The 22,417-nt window shown below is 54.7% G+C and overlaps 1 protein-coding gene and 1 long non-coding RNA gene across 2 annotated transcripts in view; one reads left to right on the forward strand and one right to left on the reverse strand.

Annotated features, from left to right (window-relative positions):
• The window catches only part of LOC116641571, a 72,221-nt gene that overhangs the window by 45,821 nt on the left and 3,983 nt on the right, over positions 1-22,417 (reverse strand). The gene's annotated exons all lie outside the window — the stretch shown is intronic.
• SCRT2 (scratch family transcriptional repressor 2) lies at positions 1,781-13,794 on the forward strand. The gene is made up of 2 exons (XM_032419336.1): positions 1,781-2,000; positions 13,004-13,794. Exons 1-2 carry the CDS (start codon positions 1,868-1,870, stop codon positions 13,792-13,794), a joined length of 924 nt encoding a protein of 307 aa, XP_032275227.1. The 5' UTR covers positions 1,781-1,867.

The raw sequence follows: 22,417 nt of genomic DNA on the forward strand, positions 1-22,417 counted from the left end.
AAGTCCCAGGGAGCAAAATGTGAGGCAATATAGCTGGGAAGATGGGCAATGCCCACCCCATCCCCCAAGATCCTGCAGGGCCTTGGCAAGTTCAAGGGCCCAAATTTTATTCCAAGATTCTACATCATACCTCAAAGACTGTGTGCGCCCCTCACTCAGTGGTGGCCAAAGGCCACACAAGGGTTTCTGGAAATTTCTGCTGACTCACAGTGGGACCTCAGGCTCCTCCATACCCTCTCTGGGTCTTAGTATCCCAACTGGTATTGAATGACCCAGTCCCAAAACACATCCCCACTCCATCAGCCTGGCATCCCATAAACAAAATGCTGTTGACCAATGAGATCCTGGCATTCCTGGGGTCTGATTCTGGGACTCTTGTGCACTGGCCATCCCATACTTGCTGAGGCCAGCCCACCACCACGGCACTTTGCCAAGCAGTCTCTGGGAAGGGGGTTGAGTTCTCCTGCTCCTCGTTCCTCCAAGATACAGGAGCTCCCCCAGGTTTTGGCTGGATAGTGCGGGGGGGGGGGGTTCTGCTCAGATCCTCCTGGAGACAAAGGAGCTGACCTGCAAAGAGTTCCAGTGGGAGCCCCGCTCCCCCTCCCTTCCCCCCTCTCCCTTCTCAGTCCACGTGTCTCTATTGTCTGCTCCCCGCTTCAGGGAAAGACACAGCCTCGGATGTGTCAAAACCACCACCCCCCGGCAGCAGGGAAATTAATTACTGGACGATTTTCACTTCCTCTTGCAGCGCCTGCCTGAGCTAGGCACCGGAACAGGACCGGCTGAGCGGGGCCGGCATCCGCATCGGGGACTTGCTGCCCCCACCAGTTCTGGGAGAAGAAAGTTGAACCCCAAACCCAATAGGGGGCTTCAGTGGGAGGTCAGGCTGGGGTGGGGGTGACGACTTCCTCTAGTTAAAGCTGAGTGTCCACACTGGCCACTTCTGAATTGCGGGAAAGGGAGAGGACTGGAGGCAGGAGGGTCGCGGCTGGCGAGCTCACACTCTTTTCTTTGCATCCCCTTCCCTGTGTCCCCATGTGCCTGAACCCCGCCTGCCCGGACCACTCTCTGTCCTTTCCCCTCGGCTTCTCCCTCTACCTTACACTTTTCTTTCCCTTTCTTTGCATCCCTGAGGGGCTTTCTTTTTGTGTGTCTGGATCTCTCTCTTTCTCCCATGGGTGTGTGAGCGTGTGTTGCTACTTCTTTCCATCTCTGTTTTCCTTCTCTGTTCCTCTCTTGTGTCTTTTTGTCCTCATCTCGGTCTCTATTTCTACCTCTTTCAGTGTGTGTGTCTCTCTTTCTCTGTATGTCTCTTTCTGTCTTTCTCCGTGTATTTCCTCTCTCCTCTCTCTCTCCCTCTCTCTCTCTCTCTCCCTCCCCCCCCCCACTCCTCTTTCTCCGTCTCTCTGTATCTCTGCGCCTTTCTCGCCCTCACTTTCTCCCCTCCTGCCTGCCCGCTGCTCCCTGCGCCTGGCCTGCCCCCACCGCTGCCGGTTCAGGGGAACGTGTGCGGAGCGATTGTCCTGGGGGACATTTGATGGATTAGAGCGCTGAACAGTTCCATTGCTAGGGGACCACCTGATCTCCTCCAGCCTGCGTCCCATATAAAGCCGGCAGCCGGAGTGCTGAGCACAGCTCCAGCGATCGCCTGTCTGCGCGCCGCCGCCGCCAAGCCCAAGCGGGAGCCCGAGCCAGAGCCGGGGCCGCCGCCACCGGTGCCGGCTCCGCGCTGCCGCCCGCCCGCCGGCCCGCTGGGAGCTGTCCAGTGCTGAAACCCCGCGCAGACAGCCAATCGCGCCCGGCTGGCCGCCTCCCCCCACCGGGGCCCCACGCAAGTGCCCCCGCCGAGCCCCCCGCCAGTCGCACCATGCCGCGCTCCTTCCTGGTAAAGAAGATCAAAGGGGACGGCTTCCAGTGCAGCGGGGTGCCGGCCCCCACCTACCACCCCTTGGAGACCGCCTACGTGCTGCCTGGCGCCCGGGGGCCGCCCGGGGACAACGGTGAGTAGGACCCGGGGGGGGGGGGGGGGGGGCTGGGGGGGAGAGGGAGGGGAGTTCGGGCCCTCCCCAACTCGGGCCACGAGGAGAGGTGCGCGCGGCAGGGAACCCCGGGAGGAGATTTCCCTGGCTGTGTGCTCCTCCCGGGCTTCCCGAGGGCCGGGCGGGCGGGGCAGGGGCTAGGTCCCTACAAAGGGAAAGTCGCAGGGTCGATCCATCCCACAGCCACGCGCCAGCCCGGACTTTGAAAGTTGTGGCCCTAGAACGTGGCTGGAGTGTGGGGTGGTGAGAGAATGGAAAGAGAGAGAGGCACCTACGAAGGACTAATGCTGGGGGGCTAATGCATAAGGCAGTCTGAGGGTCCTCTCCCCTGGTGGAGGGAAGGAGGCTAGCTGCCTGAGTGTACTGCCCTGGTGGGGAAGATAAGCGAGCCAGGACTACCAGTCCCTGGGGAGATAGGGCTGGCTCCTTGGGTGTAGCGGGGGGGGGGGGGGGCTCCTTCCCTTCAAGCCTGCTCCCCCTGGCGATGCCAGACAAGTGTTCCCAGGCCCCCTCTCTCAGCAACTCTTTTGTTACCCTCAGCCACATGCCTGCCAAAGGCTGGGCCTGTCCTGGGGGCGGCAAGGAAGAGGGGGTTTCTAGGAGGGGTTCCCCCAAAGTGGCTCCTGGTCCCCTGGGCTGCACTTTCTCCCCACTCCAGCTTCTCAACCCCCTCCAGAGCCAGCCCTGCTGCTCCTTATAAGTCCCCCACCCCCAACACACTCCATCTCTTCTCAGAGCAAGTTCCTGCAAGGACAAGGGTTTGAGGGACAAGAGAGGTCATTCAGCCTCAGAAGGGGGTGATCTCTGAAGGGTGTGGAGAAGAATCAGAGACTGCTTCTGTAGACCCCATCCCCCATCAAGGGGATCACAAATCACAAAAGGGTTCTCCTATCATGGCCCATACCAGGCAGGTGTCTGGAGAAGAGACATCTCTTTGGCAGTAAGAAATCTGACATCACATGTGGCATCAGCTTTGGGGTGTGTGGGGAGGGGAGGATGAAGGAGAAGAGGAGAGGGGAGGGGAGGGGAGAAAAAGAAGAGAAGAAAGGGTTGAGGATGTGGGGGGGGGTTGAGGTGGTGAAGGCGGAGCCCAGGAGGGTGGGAGTTTCCACCTTAGGGATTTCCAAGCACTTCACCCACATTCCATCACTCTATCAAACCAGGTAGCAAGAGGGCGCTGGGCAAAGGGCTCTGTGACCTCATCAAGGTCAAAGAAATTAGGGAGTGATCAGGGATACAGCTACAGCCCCTCAGCCTCAGGCCTCCCCCAGATCCCCCAGAGAACCAACCCCCTTTTCCTTTGCCCATATGTCCCTTATTCTACTGCCCTCTTTTCTTGACCCCAGGGCCTCTTGGGGTCGAAGACAGGGGCCCAGGGATATGGCTGGGCTTGTCTGAGTGCTGGCAGGACAGAGGGTGGACCTGGGACAGTGCCAGGGCTGGGGAGTGTGTGTGCTAGGATCTGGGTAGAAACTGAAATGCCTGCAAGACTAGGATGTGGATCCCTTGCGGGACTGACACAAAGCCCTGGGCTCCCACCCCCTGAAGCCCCCATGGTCCTGTCCCCAGGCCAGTTGAGGAAACCCAGAGAAGCTTAGAGAATTTCTTATACACAGCCCAAACTGCAAACTATTCCTCAGGAGGGAGGCAAGAGTGCCTTGCTTTGAATTCAGTCCCAAAACACTTTGAAAGGAGCCCTTGAGTGAATGGTGGGGTCAGGGCAAAAGTTGGGGCAAAGCTATAAGCAGGGGTGTTCCCCTGGGGGTTCTACCGGGTTTGACACTCTAGAACCACCCGTCTTTGGCCCTCTCCCCCAAAGGGCTCTAGACCACCTCCCTAGCCTCCAGAGAATCCTGAGGCTGTCCTGACAGTCTGATATCTGGCCTGGAACTCTGGGAGACTAGGTCTCTGACTCGCTGTGTGACCTTGGGCAAGTGTCTTCCCTTCTCTGGTCCTGTCTCCCCGGCAGTGGAAGAGTTTGGATGCTGAACCAAGCATCCTTCTGACTTTGACAAGCTCAGCTTTTGTGAAGGTCAAGTGTGAGATGGGAGGCACTGGAGATGCCTGGATGAGGGTCTAACAGAATGTAGGGGGCCACTGTCAGGGTTTCTGTAGGATTCTGTTTACCATCCAATGCCTAGCTGAGGGTGGCCAAGTTTCAGAGACCAGGTATTTCTTGGCTTCATTCTCCGCAGGATGCCCCACAGTGAGGACAGGCACCCTGGTCTAGCTGCTTTGGCAGCGTCAGTAGGGAAGGGTTAGTGCCGGAGACCAGGGGGTGACCGTTCAAGCCTGGGTATGGCTGGGAAACACAGGGACGGCCTCATCCTATTTGCAGGGGCCTCTCTCCTATCCCTGGGGTGTGGCTAGACTGGACAGTGAAGGCTCCCTCATTCCATGGGTGGGCAGGGTGCTGGGGGTCCTTAGAGAGTCTGCTGGCTCCTAGTGGCCCGTTGTCTCCGCTCTGCCGGAAATAACCTTGCTGAGCGTTTGAGGGAAGTGTGAAAAATTGCTGAGCCGACGTTTTTCTCTCCCAGCGTGTGTAAGTGTGCTGGGTAAACAAGGAGAAAGAGAGGAGGGGGGGAGGTGAGGAGATTGAGGGAGGGAAGGAGGGAGGGAGGAGAGGGAGAGGGAAGGGGGGAAGGGCCTGGGGCTGGAGAGAGTTCCAGTTATTAGAAAGATCCTCTTACAAGCCATTCCTGCAGCAACGGCTACAGGGTCAGGATGAGGCTGGTGGGAGGGGAAGCTGGGGAGGGGTGTGGGGAGGGGGCCCGTGAATGTGGAGGTCAGGAGAGCCACAGGCTCCCAACTGATGGAAGATGCAGGGCCCCAAATAAAAGAGGTGTACTCCCAGCTCAGGGAATGCCTGGGAGTGCTGAGGATTCCTGAAGGACTCCTCCTCCTCCTACACACACACACACACACACACACACACACACACACACACACACACACAAGCGATGCTCTTCTTTGCCTCCCTACTCCCTCCCTTTTCAGCCTCTGAGGGCTGGGCAAAGGGTGCGGCAGGTGCATCTGGGCTCCAGGCCTTCCCCCAGCCCAAAGAACCCCTAAATAGGGAAGGGGAAGCCTTCCAAATGGAAAAACCTCCAGGCCCTTCTGCAGAGCTCCCCAAAGAAGGGAGACTAGATTTAATTCCAGCATCCTGTCCAATACAATGCCTCATTTCGCCCCCTCCCGCTCCTCTTGCTCCTCCACTGTTTTCTGCCTCAGTGCAGCCTTCCCTTCCCCTCCTCTTCCCTGAGTGATTCTGAACACAGATTCAGTCTTGTGAAATGCCAACTCACATCCTCCTAACCCTCTCACACCCTCGCCCTCCAGCTCCACCAAGCCCACCGCTTTGCAGGCCCTGGGCCCCTATCCTGGGGAGATGCTGGGGACTCTTAGCCATCCCAGAGCAGGCTGCTGCTCATCTATCTGCAGGGCAGCAGTCTCCATGGACCCCAGCCGAAGACATCTTCACTGCCTACTTCCCTCACACCCTCACACCCTGACTCTGAACTCCAGCCGGGCTCCCTGGCCCCCTTTCTCTGTAACCCCACCCTCGTCCTGCCTCCATACTCCTTCAGAGTGCATCTGACCCAGGCAGATGAGGGATCAATGCCAATCCAATAACACAGTTGTCTGCCCTCCACAGCTACATTAAGCCTCCCCAGCAGGCCGAGGAAGCACTCCTACTCTTGCCCATGGGCTTATCTAGTTGACCACATTACACCAGTGCCCACTTCCTCTCACTCTCTCTGATGGCGCCGGGGAGTCGCTCCAGGCCAGGCCTGGAAGCCCGGCTGAAAGTCCCCAACACATCCACCCCACACCTCAGAAAGTCCATCTTGAGAGCAGGGATGCAAAAGGGCTGCCCCAATCCCTTGGCAGAGGGAGCCCAGAGAAGGCTGGGAGGTGCCCAAGGACACACAGCAGGCCCATCTGGCTCTTCTTTAACTACCACTTCTCCTGGCATCTCAGTCTTGGTCTAGGTCCAAGATCCAGGTTAGAGACATGTCAGAGGTCCAGGTTCAAAGTCCAGGTCCAATGTCCAGTCTAACATCCAGGTCCAGATCTGAGATCCAAGCCCAACATCCATGTTCAACTTTAAGTCTAGGACCAGGTCCAAGGTCTAGGTCCAAGGTCAATGTCCAAGGTTATAGGTCCAGTCCAAGATTCAGACAAATTCATGTCCAAGTTCAAGTTTCAATGTCTAAGATCAGGTCCAGGTGAATGTTCAGGTTCAGGGTCCACGATTAAGATCCAGGTCGAATTTCTAGTCCAAGGTCATGTTCAGGTCCATTCTCAAGGTTTCCCAGGTTCAAGTCTTGGACCCACCATTAGCTTTCTCTGTGGCCTTGGACTAGTCTTCCCTTACCCCAGCCTCAGCTTCCCTTTCATGAACTCAAGCAGTTGAACTTGATCTCTTTCAGCTCTGACATTCTAGGGATCCATAAATCTGACTTTCCTAAGAATTTGTCAGTGGGAGTGTGGAATAACAGGGCCTGTGTGGGATACAGAATCTGGGGCCCACGGCCTCCCCGAAAGCCTGGGGTCACAAGGGGGCCATGAAAGGCTGGAGCTGAGCATCCACTCTTTAAGCAGTCTCAGTTTGTGGTTCCTGAGGGAGAAAAGTACATCAAGTCCCTATGTCAGCACAGCAATTTACACATCCCAAAGACTCCCTGCACCCCCCAACGCCCCCCACACACACACACTATAGGCAAAGGGCAGTGAGCACAGGGGAGGATTAGCTCCAACCTACAAAGGCAAATGAGGCCAGGGAGGCCCATCACTCGCATGAGGTCACAAGGGCATAAATGGTGGACTCTGTCACAACTCCCTGGTGAGTGCTTCATCTACATGTTCTAGGGACCCCCACAGCCTAGAGGCCTCTGGGGGGCACGTGAGAGAGATGAGGCCCTCTGGGGGACACTGCTGAGGAGATGGGGCCCCCAGAGTCTCTGACCTCCCTCCCAGCTGTCTCTAGCTGCCAGCCTTTGGATAGGAAGGGAGGTTGGAATAGGCCCTCTGATTGCACCCTTCTGGAGCAGAGAGACGGTAGGGCAGAAAGCGGGGGGCTTGGAGAGCCTGCATGCATTGTGCAAGGGCCTGCTGAAGATTCCCCCAAGGGAACAGGAGGCTGCTCCACCAGCCAGTGCTAGGCAATTCAAGACCCTTAGCCACCTACTCCTATCTCCACAACCCCTTGAAAAATCTTTCCTATTGATTCCTGCAGAGCTGTGGACCTCCCTATGGGCCACAGGAATTGGGTCACAGTCAGGAAAAAACAGAATATGTGGGATTTCTGGAGCGGGGGAGGAACTCTGGAATCCTCTAGACACTCCCTGGGCCTGGGTCAGTGGGCATCAGCCCCACACCCTACAGCTGTGGTCACGTTGGGCCAGACCTCATTCTGTCCCCTGATCATCTGGACCCAGGGACCCCCTCCCCAGTGGGCAGGTGTACCAGCTGCCAGGCCCTTGCAGGCGGTGGGTGTCATTTCTGGTCTAGTGCCCAGGGAACAGCTAACAAAGATGCTATAATAAGGGGAGGGGGAGGTACCAGCCCCTTTGCCCAGCTCTGTGAGCAGACAGGAGAAACTATTTTTATCCCGCTTTGCTGCTGACAGACCTGGCTTTCTGCTCAGCTGGCTGGAGCTGATTCTCGAGGCCCGAGGCCCTGGCACAGCAAGAAGCAGCTCTAAATATACCCATGCAGCAGCCCCTCCAGCTCCCACCACCAAGCAGGGCTGGGCCCTCCTCAGGAAAGTGGGCCACCACCAGGCCCCTCTCTGTTTCTGCCCATCTCAAGGCAGGGAAGTGGGACTGGGGCTGGAAATTCCCTGGAGGAAGTTTGGGACCCTGGGAATCTGGGAGAGACTGGGAAAAGGGAGTCCAGGACTAAGAGGCGGGAGGCTGGCCTAGCTCTTGTGTGAACTTACTTTGTGACCTGAGGTGGGTCAAGGCCCCTCTCTGGGCTTCAGCTTCTGTAGGGCACTGGAGGAAGTGACTATCATGTTCCCTTAGACAGGAGCTAATGTGCACAAAGCACTGAGCAGGGCGCCTTGTACACAGTAAGTACTCATTAAGTGTCAATCATTACTTTTATTACTTTTATTTGCAAAAATTTACAAGGGGCTGGAACATTTTCTCAAGCAGCTTCTCCCCAGCCCCAACACCCCATCATCCCATCAGACACAGGTCAACTAGGTGATGTTATCTGAAGAAACCCACTGCCCCTTTTCCCCACCAACTGTAAACCTCCCACCCCCAGGAGTCTCCATCCAGTTTGGGTATTTTGGAAAAAACAGACTCTGGAGGGTTGTAAGCCTAACTCCTCTGCCAGTGACCTTGGGCAAACCTTCTCCCCTCTCTGGGCCTCCAGGCCTCGGGGCATAGCATAGTGCCTGGCACAGGGGGAGGCTCAGGGGAAGCAGCGGTAGGTAGTAGGGGTGCTATCTATCAGAGACGCCCCCGCCCTCACCCCAATGGGCCAGACTGTTGGAGGAGACTGTGTCTGTGGAGCACCTAGCACCTTAATCTTCATAAAATTCCCTTCCCACCACTCCTTTGGGTGCAGGATTCTTAATTTTTTAATGGATTCTGGACCTTCCATCTAAAGTATTAAGACTCGTAGGCAGAGAACACCAGAAGTCATTCTCAGATGACATGTGCACGGTATCTCCGTATGTCCAAAGTATCCCTCCAAGTGGCAGGGGTGGCTCTGGTCCCTATCCCTCAAATAGGGGATTTGAGCCCAGAGAGGCTGTGTGACTTGCTCAAGGTCACACAGCTAGGATATGGGTAAAAGAGCCTGGATGAGAGCATTCCCCGGCCTTCTCTCTGGATCCCTGGCCGTTCCTGCCTCTATCGGGACCCAAACAGGAGAGCCCTGTCTCACCCTGTCAGATGGAGGACAGGCAGCTCAGCCATCTCTGGTCACCTGTGGAGCGGAGGAAAGCGTCTAAAACCCATCTGAGTTCCATGCACAGTTAGAGCACAGCTTGAGTTCCATGCACAGTTAGAGCACAGTTAGAGCACAGTTAGAGCACAGCTTGAGGACCAGAGAGGTGGGGTGGTTCGCCCAAGGTCACATAGCAGCCTGAGACACCTGTGTGTGTCTCCTGCTACTCCTGGTAGATTAGAAGGATATCACCAGGACATGTAGGGATGATAATGACGACGATAATAAAAGCAGCTTGAGAGGCTATTGTGTGCCAAGCATTGTACTAAGCACTTTATATGCATTAATTCATTTAATGCTATTAGGAGCTCCCTTATACATATGTGGCACAAAAAGGTTAAATAACTTGCCAAGGTTACACAGACAGGGAGAGGGCTAGGCTGATCTGAGGAGGATGAGGTGGGGTTGGGGGGGGTTGGGGGTGTGGAGGACAGGAAAATGGGCGTCCCTGAGGATCTATTCAGCCACGATGCAGAAAGAATCTTTAAAGCATACCAGTCAACCTTCTTCCTATACAGACCAAATCCAGAGAGGTTAAGTAACCTGGCCAAGGTCACAAAGCAAGTTAGAACCACCTCATCCTAACATGACCACGCAAATTCTCATATAACCCCCAATTCCCCCCCACCCCCACCACCCATGCTGAGCTCCACAGCTGCTGGGAATCAGGTCCGGCCAGCACGGCCTGTCCTGAAGGCAGTTCTGCATCCATCCCCAGGCAGAGGAGCAGCCTTTGTTTGAGGCCCCCCTATTTCTATGTAAAGAGCCCCCCAGCGACTGGCATAAGGCGCTGCAGGGCTACAGGCCGCCGCCAGAGGGCACCACGGGCAGGAAGCCCTACCTGGGGGAGGACTTGCCTGCTTCATTGAACTCTTACTACCCACCAAGTTTCCTCACCTGAGCATGATGTAGAAATTACACATCCTCAGGAAACAGAGGCCCAGAGAAGAACATCAAGATGTGTCTTGGCAGATGCCAAGAAAACTGCAGCACAGAAACCCATCTGGGGAGATTATTATTACTAATCATAACAGCACACATGCATCGGGGGTTTGCAATGTGCCCAACACTGGGTTGGGATCCTGGCTCTAAGTTACTTGCTGGGCATGTTACTTAATTACCTTGTGTCTAAATTTCCTGATCTGTGTAAGGTGGTACCAACTGGAGTCATGAGGATGGAATGCATTCGTGTATATAAAGCCCTTAAAATAGCATCTGACACGTTAAGTACTCTAGGATGTTCATCATTATTTGTTCATTTTCCACTTACTGTTTGTTTACTCATAGACTCCTTACTACAACTGTATGCATGCTTACATTATCCCCCATTCCACAGCTGGGGCAAGAAAGGCACAGAGAGGTCAAGCAGTTTGTCTAAGGTCACACAGCTGGGCATAGTAAAGTTGGAACTCCATTCAGGCAGTGTGGCACCAAGGTGGTGCTCTTAACCAGTATGCCATCCTTATTTCATAACAGAGCCTGCGAGGCACTGGTCACATGATCAATGATCCCCTGCAAGTGGATCCTATACTATCTATCCCCTGAGGCACAGAGAGGTGCATGACTTGCTCAAGGTCACCCAGAATCTCTGCCAGGAATCAAGTTGTCCCAAGACCAGGTAGACAGAATGGCTTGTAGCAGATCCTGCTGGGCTGGGGAGTGAGGTTGGCCTGGCAAATCTTTATCACCATTTATCACCCATTTCACAAATACTTATGGAGTGCCCACAAGATGGGACATTGGGCATAGGAGGTGAACCACCCAGCTATAGCCCCTTCCTTGGGGACCTCTGGGGGTATGGAAAACAAGGGGAGCAGTGCAGTGGGTTCCAATCCTTGCTCCATCCCTTGAGCAAGTACCATCACCCACTCCTACTTCCATTTCTTTATCTGTAATAGAAGTGTTTTTGTGATATGTGGTCGGATGATGGGAGTGAAGCGCTGAGCACAGAGCCTGGCATGCAGTAAGTGCTCAGTAAATATTAGCTATTATTATCATTATTCTCAGTAGTTACAATGGGAAGAAATATAGCAGAGAGAGGAGGTCTGGGAGTGCCCGACAGGTATTTCACTTAGTCTGAAATAATGCTCCTTGAATGTCCTGGGGCCTGAGTACGAGGCCTGATTCCTGGAGTGGGAGGTGGGGGACCTCCAGACAAAAGGCAGACAGGAGGGGAGGAATCGGCTGCTGAGAGGCTGGGCAACCTTCCCTCCCCAGTTAAAAAACTGCCAGCACCCTTGCCTTCTCTGCAACCAGAGCCCCTCCCTACTGAGTCATCCATCCCCACCATCCCCAACCACTTCTGTGTGCAGAGGGTCCTGTGCCAACATCTGAAGGGAAAGAAGAAAAAATAAGGGACCTAACCTTGCCTTCAGAGCTGGGGGACAGTCTTCACAGACTTCACTCTGTTACCATCCCAGATTTCAGATGAGAGGAAAAGGTACAAGAGGCTGAATGAGGCAGGCGGTTTCAAGGAAGGAAAGCTCTGAATCCAGTTCCCTGCTTACAAAGTCCTCTCCCGCCTGCTTTCTTGAGTGGGGGAGGCTGGAAGTGGGGTGTGGGGAGAGTAGGTCTCAAGGTCAGAAGGAGAGGGTCAAATCTCCTGCTTTGCCATTCCCCAGCTTGAAACCTTGGAAAGGGGCCTCACCTTCATTGTTCTCCCGGAATCAAAAGACAATGGAAACACAACCTTGGTGCCAGGTTGATAAGTTTGTGCATATCTGCCAGAAATTCTCCTGGGAGCCCAGACCCCAGGGTCCTCAGGGAGGGTGCTGAGACCAGGCTAGGCCCTGAGGGGGAGAGGAGGGAGACAAATCAGGGTGGCCCCTGCAGTTGGGAATCCCCTGGGAGAGCCTCAGCCGGCCTGCCCACCAATCACACAAACCCAAGGTAGACAGGATTTCTGGTCCAACTCCAAAGAGGAGGGAGGAAGAGGGGGAGGTGAATTCTCACAGGGAGACTCCAGAATGCTTCTAGTGGAGCTGGGAGCAAAACAGGCTTGGGAGCAAGTACAAGGAAGTCCCCTTCCTAGACCACCTATTACTTGCCACACACCTGACCTCTTAAATCCTCTAGCAATCCTGGGAAGTGGGTCTAACAGGATTTTTAATTCATTTATGCAACATCTACTCATTGCACACCTTTTTTGAGCCAGGCACATGCTGGGCACACAGATCCAGCCCTTGGAAGCTCATAGTCGGGTGGGGGAGGCAGACAATTAAATAATCTTCAGTGAAGTCGCTTTTTCAAGCAAGTAAAAAGCGTAATTATAATAGCTAACATTTATATAGCAATTACTGTGTGCTCACTCCCTCTCTCTCTCTCTCTCTCTCTTTCCCGATTTCCTTACACGGAAAATGGGGATGATAACAGTAGCTACCTCGCAGGGTCTGTAAGGGTTGAATGAGTTAACATACATAAAGCACTGAGGCAGAGCCCGGTGCACGCTTAATACACGCTTCTTTTCATCACTTAACTCTGCCCTTCCAAAGACTCTGGGAGGGACTGTCCAAACATAAGCTCCATTTTGTAGATGAGGAAACAGATTCAGAGAAGCTACAGCAAGCACCAGAACAGCAGAATGTTGTTAGAATAAAGACAGCATGGCCTCTGGCGTCCACCTGCTAAGGTCTGAATCTTGGCTCCATCACTTACTAGCTGCGAGTTTCGACTCTTTATGTCTCTATCTGTAAAGTGGGTGTAATAACAATAACACTTTCACTGCGTGGTTGTGAGCACTTAAGACCGTGAACGCACAGCCAGCAGAACCATGGGGGCACCGTGCTCCAAGAGGGTGGCGTAGGGGTTGTTTTCATCGTGGCCCATGGAGGAAGGATCTGAACCCAGGCAGGACGGAGGTGCACGACAGGGACCACTGTCTTACCGGCAGCCAACGTCTCCCAAGAGCGAGCACGGGGACGCCGCGCTGGAGGGCGCGGGGAGTGACCCGCCCCCGGCGGCGCCTCACCTTCGTCCCCGCTCCCTTCCCGCCCCTGCAGGTTACGCCCCGCACTGCCTGTCGCCCAGCAGCTACGATGCGGACCAGAAGCCGGGCCTGGAGCTGGCGCCTGCCGAGCCCGCCTACCCGCCGGCGGCGCCGGAGGAGTACAGCGACCCCGAGAGCCCGCAGTCCAGCCTGTCGGCGCGCTACTTCCGCGGGGAGGCGGCCGTGACCGACAGCTACTCCATGGACGCCTTCTTCATCTCGGACGGGCGCTCGCGGCGGCGGCGCGGCGGGGGCGGCGGGGACGCGGGCGGCGCGGGGGACGCCGGGAGCGCCGGGGGACGCGCGGGGCGCGCGGGGGCGCCGGCGGGCGGCGGGCACCGGCACGCGTGCGCCGAGTGCGGCAAGACGTACGCCACGTCGTCGAACCTGAGCCGCCACAAGCAGACGCACCGCAGCCTGGACAGCCAGCTGGCGCGCAAGTGCCCGACGTGCGGCAAGGCGTACGTGTCCATGCCCGCGCTGGCCATGCACGTGCTCACGCACAACCTGCGCCACAAGTGCGGCGTGTGCGGCAAGGCCTTCTCGCGGCCCTGGCTGCTGCAGGGCCACATGCGCTCGCACACGGGCGAGAAGCCGTTCGGCTGCGCGCACTGCGGCAAGGCCTTCGCCGACCGCTCCAACCTGCGCGCGCACATGCAGACGCACTCGGCCTTCAAGCACTACCGCTGCCGCCAGTGCGACAAGAGCTTCGCGCTCAAGTCCTACCTCCACAAGCACTGCGAGGCCGCCTGCGTCAAGGGGGCCGAGCCGCCCCCGCCGCCCCCCGCCGGCCCCGCCAGTTGAGCTGCCCGCTGCCCTCGGGGCCCCCCACCTCCGCCTCCGTCCTCTCCGCGCCCCAGCAGCGTTTCCCTGCCCACGCCCCTCGTGGGGACCCCCCCTCCCAGCCCGGAACTTTTCTCTCCCGCCCCCCAGACCCACCATTCACCTCTGGCACTGGTTTCCCCAGCGCACCCCGACCACATCGTCCTTTCCGGTCCCGAGACTCGGACCTTGACCCCCTGTCTCCGCCCTCAAGGCTCCCAACTCAGGCACCAGGTCCGCACCTCTCCCGGGCCCGCGGAGCCGGAAGTTTCTCCCGCCCAGACCCCGCACCTCTCCCCTTCCAACTTTCAGACCTTTCCTCTCACTTCTCAGCTGAGTGTCTCCTACAGTTCCTCTATTGGAACCCCAGTCTAAGGCCCAAACCTACCTTTGACTCTCAAGCCTGTCCTGTCCACACCGGTACGCAGGCCCTGCAGCTCCCAGGCCACATTCCAACCCCAGACCCTCCTTCTGGTCTCTGCCGAGTCTTGCTGTATGTGTGCCCATCTAGGGATCTAATCCTCATCCCTCTTGGGAGTCCCCAGTCTGTCCCTGATCCCCTCTGTAGCCTGGCCTTAGGTCCAGCCATTCACACCCCCCCTACACCACTCTCACATACATTTCCCACTCTCTTAGGTCCTGGGGCCTTCTCAACCACTCCCACGCCCTACTCTCTCCAGACCCCCTCAACCCTCCAGCAACTCTCACCCCTTTGAGTTCACCTGACCTGGGGCAGACTTGAGGGGCAGTTCAGGCCCTGCCCCCTACCGTAGTCCTCCTCTCACCCCAGGACAGCCCCTCCCTGGGCTTCAGCCTCTAGCGCCCTCTCCCCAGATTCTCTGAGCACTTTCCCCCACCCCCAGGACTACAGGTACCCCTCCTTATTTGTTGGGGGGAGTCTGGGGCACCTCACAAATGCCCTTCCCCCTGTCTGGCTGGGCCTCTCCAGTTATTTATTTATTTATTATTTATCTATTTATTATTATATTTACTCTCTTGGCCTCACCCAGGGATGGTCTGGCTTCCCCAGCTGGACTGGGAGGTCAGGGAACCAGGCAAGGAGAGGGACAGCAAAGGCCATAAAAGGCTGTCCCCCCACCACACACACACACCCCCTCTTGGTGAGTGAGGGAGAAGCCTCACCCTCATCAGAGCCTGAACTCGCTGGAGAAGGGGGCACGAGAATGGGAGGGATAGCCTGCTGACCCTCAACTTGGGGGGTGAGGGGTATGAGGAGGTCCAGTCATGGGGCAGGTCCCCGCCCTCCTGAGCCTTCCACTCCCACTCCAGGGAGACCGGAGAGAGGAGTCTCCTCGATTTGTTTCCTATTTATTCCTCTTCTCGAGGGACCCCAGGTTCCAGGGACCGACTGAGCCCCGGACCCCGCTGGGGCCTCCGGCCCGCTCCGCTCCCGGGAGGAGCGCTCCCTCCCGGCCACGTCTATGCAACTCTCCCGGGCAGAGGGGCCGGGGCTGCCAGCTGCCCCCCCGGTGGCCGCCACTACCTCCCCCGCCGCGCTTTTGCATGCCCGGGCGAGGACCGAAGCACACACCTCCACGTTCACGGGCCCTGGCCCCGTCTGCTTTAATTAAGCACACGCCTCTGCCCCATCACTAGGCGCCCAGCTCTGGGGGCAGGAATCCTGGACTCTCCGACCCTCCCTCTCTCCCCACCCAGCCACAAAGGAGGGTGGAGACTGGAGGAGCCGCGGGAGCAGGGGCACTTCTCTAGGGCTTCTCAGCTCCCGGCCCGCCCCGGGGAAGGGAGGTAGCAGGGATGGGGGGAGGGAGAGGGGTCGCAGAAGCAATTACGGAGGGTGTTGACCCTGTAAATAGGAACTTCCGACAGCAATAATTTTCCATGCATGCTAAGCCTTTTGGCCATATTTTGTATGAGCGCTTGGCGCTCCCCCTCCCTCTTCCTCCTCCCCTATCTCGCACCCCAGACCCCCATCCTTCCTCACCTCCAGCAGTATTACTTGTAACGCAATTCAGGGATATTAAAGGGACTTTGGCCACTCACCAGCGCCTCTAGATCTTGTCACTGGGGAGGGGTGTGGGCAGGGGCGGCAGCTGGATTTTCTTTTTTCCTTTTTACATTTTTTAAAACATATTAATCTTCTTGATTGCAGCTAGATTTTTTTCCACTCCATTTCCCTCCCTCTAGCCTGACCACCCTGTAGCTGCCACCAAGGGTCCCACACGGGGGGGGGGGGGGGGGTGAGGGTATCCTTTGACATCCACAGAGTCCCAGGCATCCTCAGTCCTAAATATTCCTCAAATACTGATGTTGCAAACTCAAAGATTTCAAGAACCAGATTAATAGCATGAATGAAGCAGGTTCCTTTAAGACATTAGGGAATGTTGGAACCTGTGACTAACAGGAAAGATTGTGTCTCACCTTAGAGAATTCAAGTTAACTAAACCTGCCAAACAAATTACAACCGTGAGCCAGATTTGTCTCTTGACAGCCAGTTTACAACCCCTAATTCTTCCCCATTTCATCCCCTGCTGCTTTGGCCGAGTTTTGGGCCAGCCCTATTGGTCACACCTGAGCAAGTACATGCATGCAAAACGGTCAACTTCAGCTGGGCAGGCAAAGTTGTCCCAAAACAGTAAGCTGCCCCTAGAGCCAGTGAACGACTTGTCTTCAAAAGTGTTCAGGAAGATGTTGAACAGCCACTCCATCCTCCTTGCCAGCTACCTTGGTGATCTTTCAAAATACAAATAGGTCCTTGCCTTACTAAAAACCTCACTGGGGACCATCACAACATGCCACTTAACTCCACCCCCCAGCATGGACCCACTGAGAGGTGAGGCCCATGTGCTTTGAGGGCTGGATGCCAGGCTGCAGGCTGGAACTCTATCTCCCCTGGGGCCATCTTTTGGGATTCCTCCTTTTGTGAGCAGTACACTCAACTTTTAGACCTTCGACCGGTGCTCATCTGCCTTTCTCTTCACATACCCCTGGACAGGCAGCTATAATCTGAGCGATGTGCTACATGACCCCAGCAATGAGAGCAGTTTGTGCCCCCACACACCAAATCTCCAATGGGGCTTTGAGGAGCCCAGGAACCTGTTGCCTTCCCTCGCCAGCCACACACGGTCTTCTGTGGCTACACATTGCTTCTGATCTGAGGTTGCATCACTTACATCTGCTTCAGATCCAGGGGGCAGAACCCACTCCAGACCCATATTTTATAAACATCTCATTCCCTGTATTAAATCCCCTTAAAGCAGAAAGTGCTTAACACAGGGAACTGGCTGCTGACAAAATTGCGGGAAGGACTGAAGGGGAGAGCCCTCAGCTGGACTCCCTAGAACATCCCCACAGAACTGGCCCACCAGGGGAGCTGCCGCCTCTTCCAAAACCAGCCAGGGGCATCAGGCAGCTCACTGGAACTACTGAGTTCAGGAACACAGCACTATCAGTGGGACCCAGGAATCAGGAGGCCCCTGCCACTGCCTTTCAAACTGTCTCCTGTCTCCCACTGTGCTGGCGGCTCAACACTGGACCATCGGTACAGAAAACTTGGGGCTCCACGACCACCTTGCCCGCAGCCAGAGACAAGGCACTAAGAAAATGGCGCCTGCCCACTTCCACCATCCAAACTCCACAGAAGTGCATCTAACTGGCCAAGCCCAATTCACTGTCATTATTCTTGCTGCAGGGAAGTCTGAGAAATGGAGTTTTTAACTCTGCAACAAACAATACAGAAGGCACCCTTGAGGGAGGTGGGAATGGCTGCTGGGTACCCACTCTCTACCTCCTGTCCTTCCCTCCTTGATTGGCAGCCATGCAGTCTGGGAACTGAACATCAGCTTAAGGGGTGGTCCTGACTGGTCGAAGAGTAATCCCGTCCCCCGTGGGTTGATAAATGGGTCTATGACTCAATTCTGGCCAAAGAAGCTTAAGGAGAGGCTCACTGGAAGCTTTCAGGAAAGTTCGCTTCTCCCTCTCCTTTAAGAGAAAGGAAGCCAAGTCTCTCTTCCCCCTGAACGTGAACAGGGAAGCATGTCATCTTGTGACCATGAAGGGAACCAGCCTTCGCCTGAAGCCCACACCCTGGAGAACAAAGCGGAGGGACGGAAAAAGCCCATATCCCGGATGACATCAGGGAATGCCGAAAAAACCGCCCTAAAGCCCACTCAGTATGCTGCCTCTAGACTTCATGGTGTGGGACATGAGTGTCTTTATTTGTTTAAGTCAGCTGGATCGGGCCCGTTACCCGCAGCCCTCAGCACCTCAACTGGCCAGGCATTCCAGGCTGCTTTTCACAATTCTCTCAAAGACCTCCATGACTCAGCTCTGGTTCTCCTCATACCTGTCTGGCTGCTCCACCTAGCGACCTGGCGGACTCACGTTCCTATACCCAAGTTCCTGCTCCTCCTTGTATGCTTTGTGTTCCACAGGGTTCTCTCCTAGACTCTCCTCCTCTCACTGTACTCTCCTGAAACCCATGGCTTCAATTTCCACCCACAGGCAGATTCGCAGATTTACATTTCCAATTCCAGCCTCCTCTCCAAGCTGCAAATCCGTATCTGCCTGCAGGCCCCCTCCACTCCGGTACCCCAACAGCACAGACTAGCCAAGTCTGAGGCTGCCTTGTGCTTCTCCAGGGTTCCCCCACCTCCTTGAATGGCACCAGCACCCATCCAGTCTTGCAGCCAACAAAACCCAGAAGTCATCTCTCCCACCTCTGTCTCCCCATCCTAGCATCTAGTCGGACACCAGCTTCCGGTGATTGTTCCTCTCCATGATCTCAGTGCGCCCCCCCTAGTCCATAGCTACCATCATCTCTTCCCAGGACCGGCCTTCTCACTGGTCTCTCTGGATCCATTCTGCCTCCCCCACCTCCCTTCCTCTCTTCACAGCAGCCACAGTGTTCTTTTCAAAAATGCAGGATCTTCTCTGATCGTGTCACTACCACCCACCACCCCCACTTCCCTGCTTAAAGCACTTCAGTGACCTCCTCTGTGGGGAGAGAGGGAGTGGAACGTGCTTAGGATGACTTTTAAAGCCTTCTCTGGCGTGGCTCTTTCCATCATTCCAGCTGAATCTTCAACTGTGTGACCAGCTGCCTCTTTTCAGCACTTTTGCTCTCTCCTGCCACAGGGCCTTTGCATAAACTACTCTCTCCACCAGTAATGTACTCCATCTGCATTGCTATCACTACCACCCTTACTAGTTAATGCCTTTTCCATCCTTCATCCCCCAGCTGTGTCGTCACTTCCTCAGGGGCCACGTGCTGTTCATTTACAGCACTTACCATCAGGGTACACTTTTCCATTAATCCATGTGATCATTTGGTCATTATCTGTCTCCTCCACTAGACTATAAACTTCATGAGACTGAGAATGAAGTGTCTTTTTGCTCATCACTAAATCCTCTAGGTCTAGCACAATGCCTAGCCAATAGCAGATGAATGATAATTATTTTTTAATGAACTACATACATTTAAGTCATAATCAATAATGGTAGCTTATGCTTTAAAAAAAAGTCTCTGTCCCTCATGGCCATAGCTGATTGGTTCAAATGTGAGCATCTGACTAGAATTTGGAAATTTCCTCTCTCCGTCTCTCTGAGTCATAAGACCAGCTAGCTACTTATCATTATGCCTTCTCTCTTTCCTTAGTAAGAGCACTCCAATTTTAGCTGCGCACACTGCCACACGGAATGGAGACTACATATCCCAGCTGCCCTTGCAGCCAGGGTGGCCATGGGACCAAATTCTGACCAAACACATGCCAGGGAAAGTGTTACATGGGACTTCTGAGACAGCCCCCTAAAAAGGAGGGGGTCATGTCCTTTTGCCTTTCCACTTCTCTACCACTTCAGCATCAATCTTATCCAGAATGTGACTTTGAGAATAAAAGCCCGACTCTTTTCTTTTTCTTTTCCGTGAAAGCTTATGCTTTAGTGTGTTTTAAACCTCTCTTGTCAGGCTTCTCTTGCTAAAAGCCAAACATAATCCCTGCTGACAGCCACGTTCCTGTCATACAGAGGTAATCCCTGTGCCGAGTGAGAGACAAAGTCTCTGAACCCACTTTTCCCTGAGGCCCAGCTTCACCCCAGCGTCATGGGAGCCAAATGTCCCCATTTTCATTAAGCTAATTCACTTTGGCTTTCCTCACTTGCAAACAAGAATCTTGGCTAATACACTGAGACGAGTCTGGAAGCACAAGCACGGAGAGACCTTCAAGATCTATTATTAATTCAAAATGTAATCAAACGGCTCATATTTATTGAGCACTTACAGTGTGTTGCGCACTGTTCTAAGGACTTTACCTACATCATCTCTTTTCATTCTTCCAACAACCCTACGAATTAGATGCCATCGTTATGGCCATTTTGCAGGTTAGGAAACTGAGGCACAGACAGGTGACTGGCCCTAAGTCACATATCTAGCAAGAGATGTGTCATTTTAACCCAGGCAAGGGGCAGAACTATTGGGGATGACCTAGTTTTGCCTCCTTGCCCCCCACCCCTGGTAGCAGAGCCAGAGACTTGAGTGCAGGTGGTTCCTCTGGGAGGTGATTCCAGGAACCAGGAGTGGGAGGCAAGAAGAATAAGACAGAAGGGGGTGTTAGTGAGCCCACTGCTGCAACAACACGGCTGGGTACTGCTGGTCTCTAAAAAGGGTCTGGAAAGTTCCAAATGGTTTGGAACACCTCTCACAATTGTCCACCTGTGACAGTGGAAGACTGGCTTTTACTCACTAGCTCTTGTCCCCATCAGTGAATACCTTAACATCTCTGGGATATGCTTGTGAATAAGCAAAGCTCCCACAGAGATGGAAAATGTGGACAACACAGGGCCCTTGGGCTGGGAAGCTGGCAGGGCTTGCACAGAACCTCCCACCACAACTTCTGTTGAAATCAAAGGTGGGTCAAGAGGACCGGACACTGACACCCAGACTTTTACTCCCCCCTCTCCTCATCAACAACCCTCACATCTGTCCAGACATCCACCCACCACTGAGCCCCTCTGGGTGGCTCAAAGAAGGCTGACCTCAGGGGTGTGGCTGGCTGGTCTCCTCTGGGCCAATCCCAGTCATCCCAGTGGGTGACAAGCTCCAGCACCCATGCTTAAACAGCTCACACAGGGCCAGTCCCTGGAGAACATTCTTAACCCTGACTCAAGCTAACTCAATCAGACTGGAGGGAAAAGCTTTAATTCCATCATCGCTGGGGCAAGGGTTGGGGGTCCCTCTCCAACTGGATGTGAACTGCTATGGACTGAGCCTGTGTCCCCCTAAAATTCATATGTGGAAGGCTAATCCTCAGTGTGGTGGCATGCAGAGGTGGGGCTTGTGGGAGGCAGGGCCCTCATGAATGTGATAAGCGAGCATTCCTACAGGCAGAGAGCCCAGAGAGCTCCCTCGCCCTTCCACCACAGGACAGCAGCAAGAAGACAGCAGTCTGTGAACCAGGAAGAGGTTCATCACTCCTTGATCCCGGACTTCCAGCCCCCAGGACTGTGGGAAACAAATGTTTATTGTGTAAGCCACCCCATCTGTGGTATTTTGGTATAACGACCTGAGCTAAGACATAAGCGAGGAAAGAGGTTGCCCTGGTTGGCGCCGGCAGCCATCCTGTGACGACGAGAAGCATATATGCTCATCACTAAATCCTCTAGGTCTAGCACAATGCCTAGCCAATAGCAGATGAATGATAATTATTTTTTGTCAGGTGTGAAGCTGTCTCAAGACCCCACGGAGATGGGGGTTCTTCAGCAGGCACCGAAGCTGCAGAAGACAAAGGCAAACTTTCTGCCTAAAATAAGAACAGGAAACTCAAGGGTTGGTAGAAGTGACAGAAAATGGAGAGGAAAACAGAAAGAGAGAATGGGACCAAGCAACATGGCAGGATCCTGGACGTAGAAATGGGCAAGAGCACTTCAGGGGTGGGGGAATCTAAAATTTAATGTTCGTTTTATGGCACCTTTATGGGAAGAGGAAATCCTTCCCTCTTCCCAAACACTTAGAAAATTCCTCTGTAGACCCAAATGCCTGCTGCATGAGATTCTTTGTCAAAAATGAAAGAGAAGGGGAGGAGTAGAGAGCCCAGGAGCAAGATGGGGGGAGCAGGTAGTCAGAGATTTTGGCGGCAGACAACAAACGTGGACTCTGGCTGGTCTGGACAGAAAAGGAATTTATTGATGTCCTGCCCCTAACTCCCTTGGACCACCTCTGAGGTCATACTCTAAGCAGGCAGCTTCATCCTCTGTCCTCAGACGCTTGCTTAGTTTGAGTACAGAGCAGTCAACAATGGCAGAAATGTAACATCCTCAGGCCACCCTCAACCAGTGAGGGGCAGGAGTCAGTGAATAAATACCCAGCCCCCTGTCCCTCAGGGGGACAATTCTGATGCATAATGCTTCTTCAGAGAGTCCCTAGCAGGAGTTAGCCCCACTTGCCCACCAAGTTAACGTGCTCATCAGCGTACCCTTTATTGGCATTTCTCTTTTCCCCAGTACTTCCTGGCATCGCCTCCTACAGTAGATGTGTGTTCCAAAGATGGCCACAACACCTCCACCCACAATCTCTTTTAGAACCTTGCTATTCCTTCCATCAAGAGACAGAGTCTCTGTCCCCTTCCCTTGA

The sequence above is a fragment of the Phoca vitulina genome, unplaced genomic scaffold, assembly GCF_004348235.1.
Source record: "Phoca vitulina isolate PV1807 unplaced genomic scaffold, GSC_HSeal_1.0 scaffold22, whole genome shotgun sequence".
NCBI lineage: Eukaryota > Metazoa > Chordata > Mammalia > Carnivora > Phocidae > Phoca > Phoca vitulina.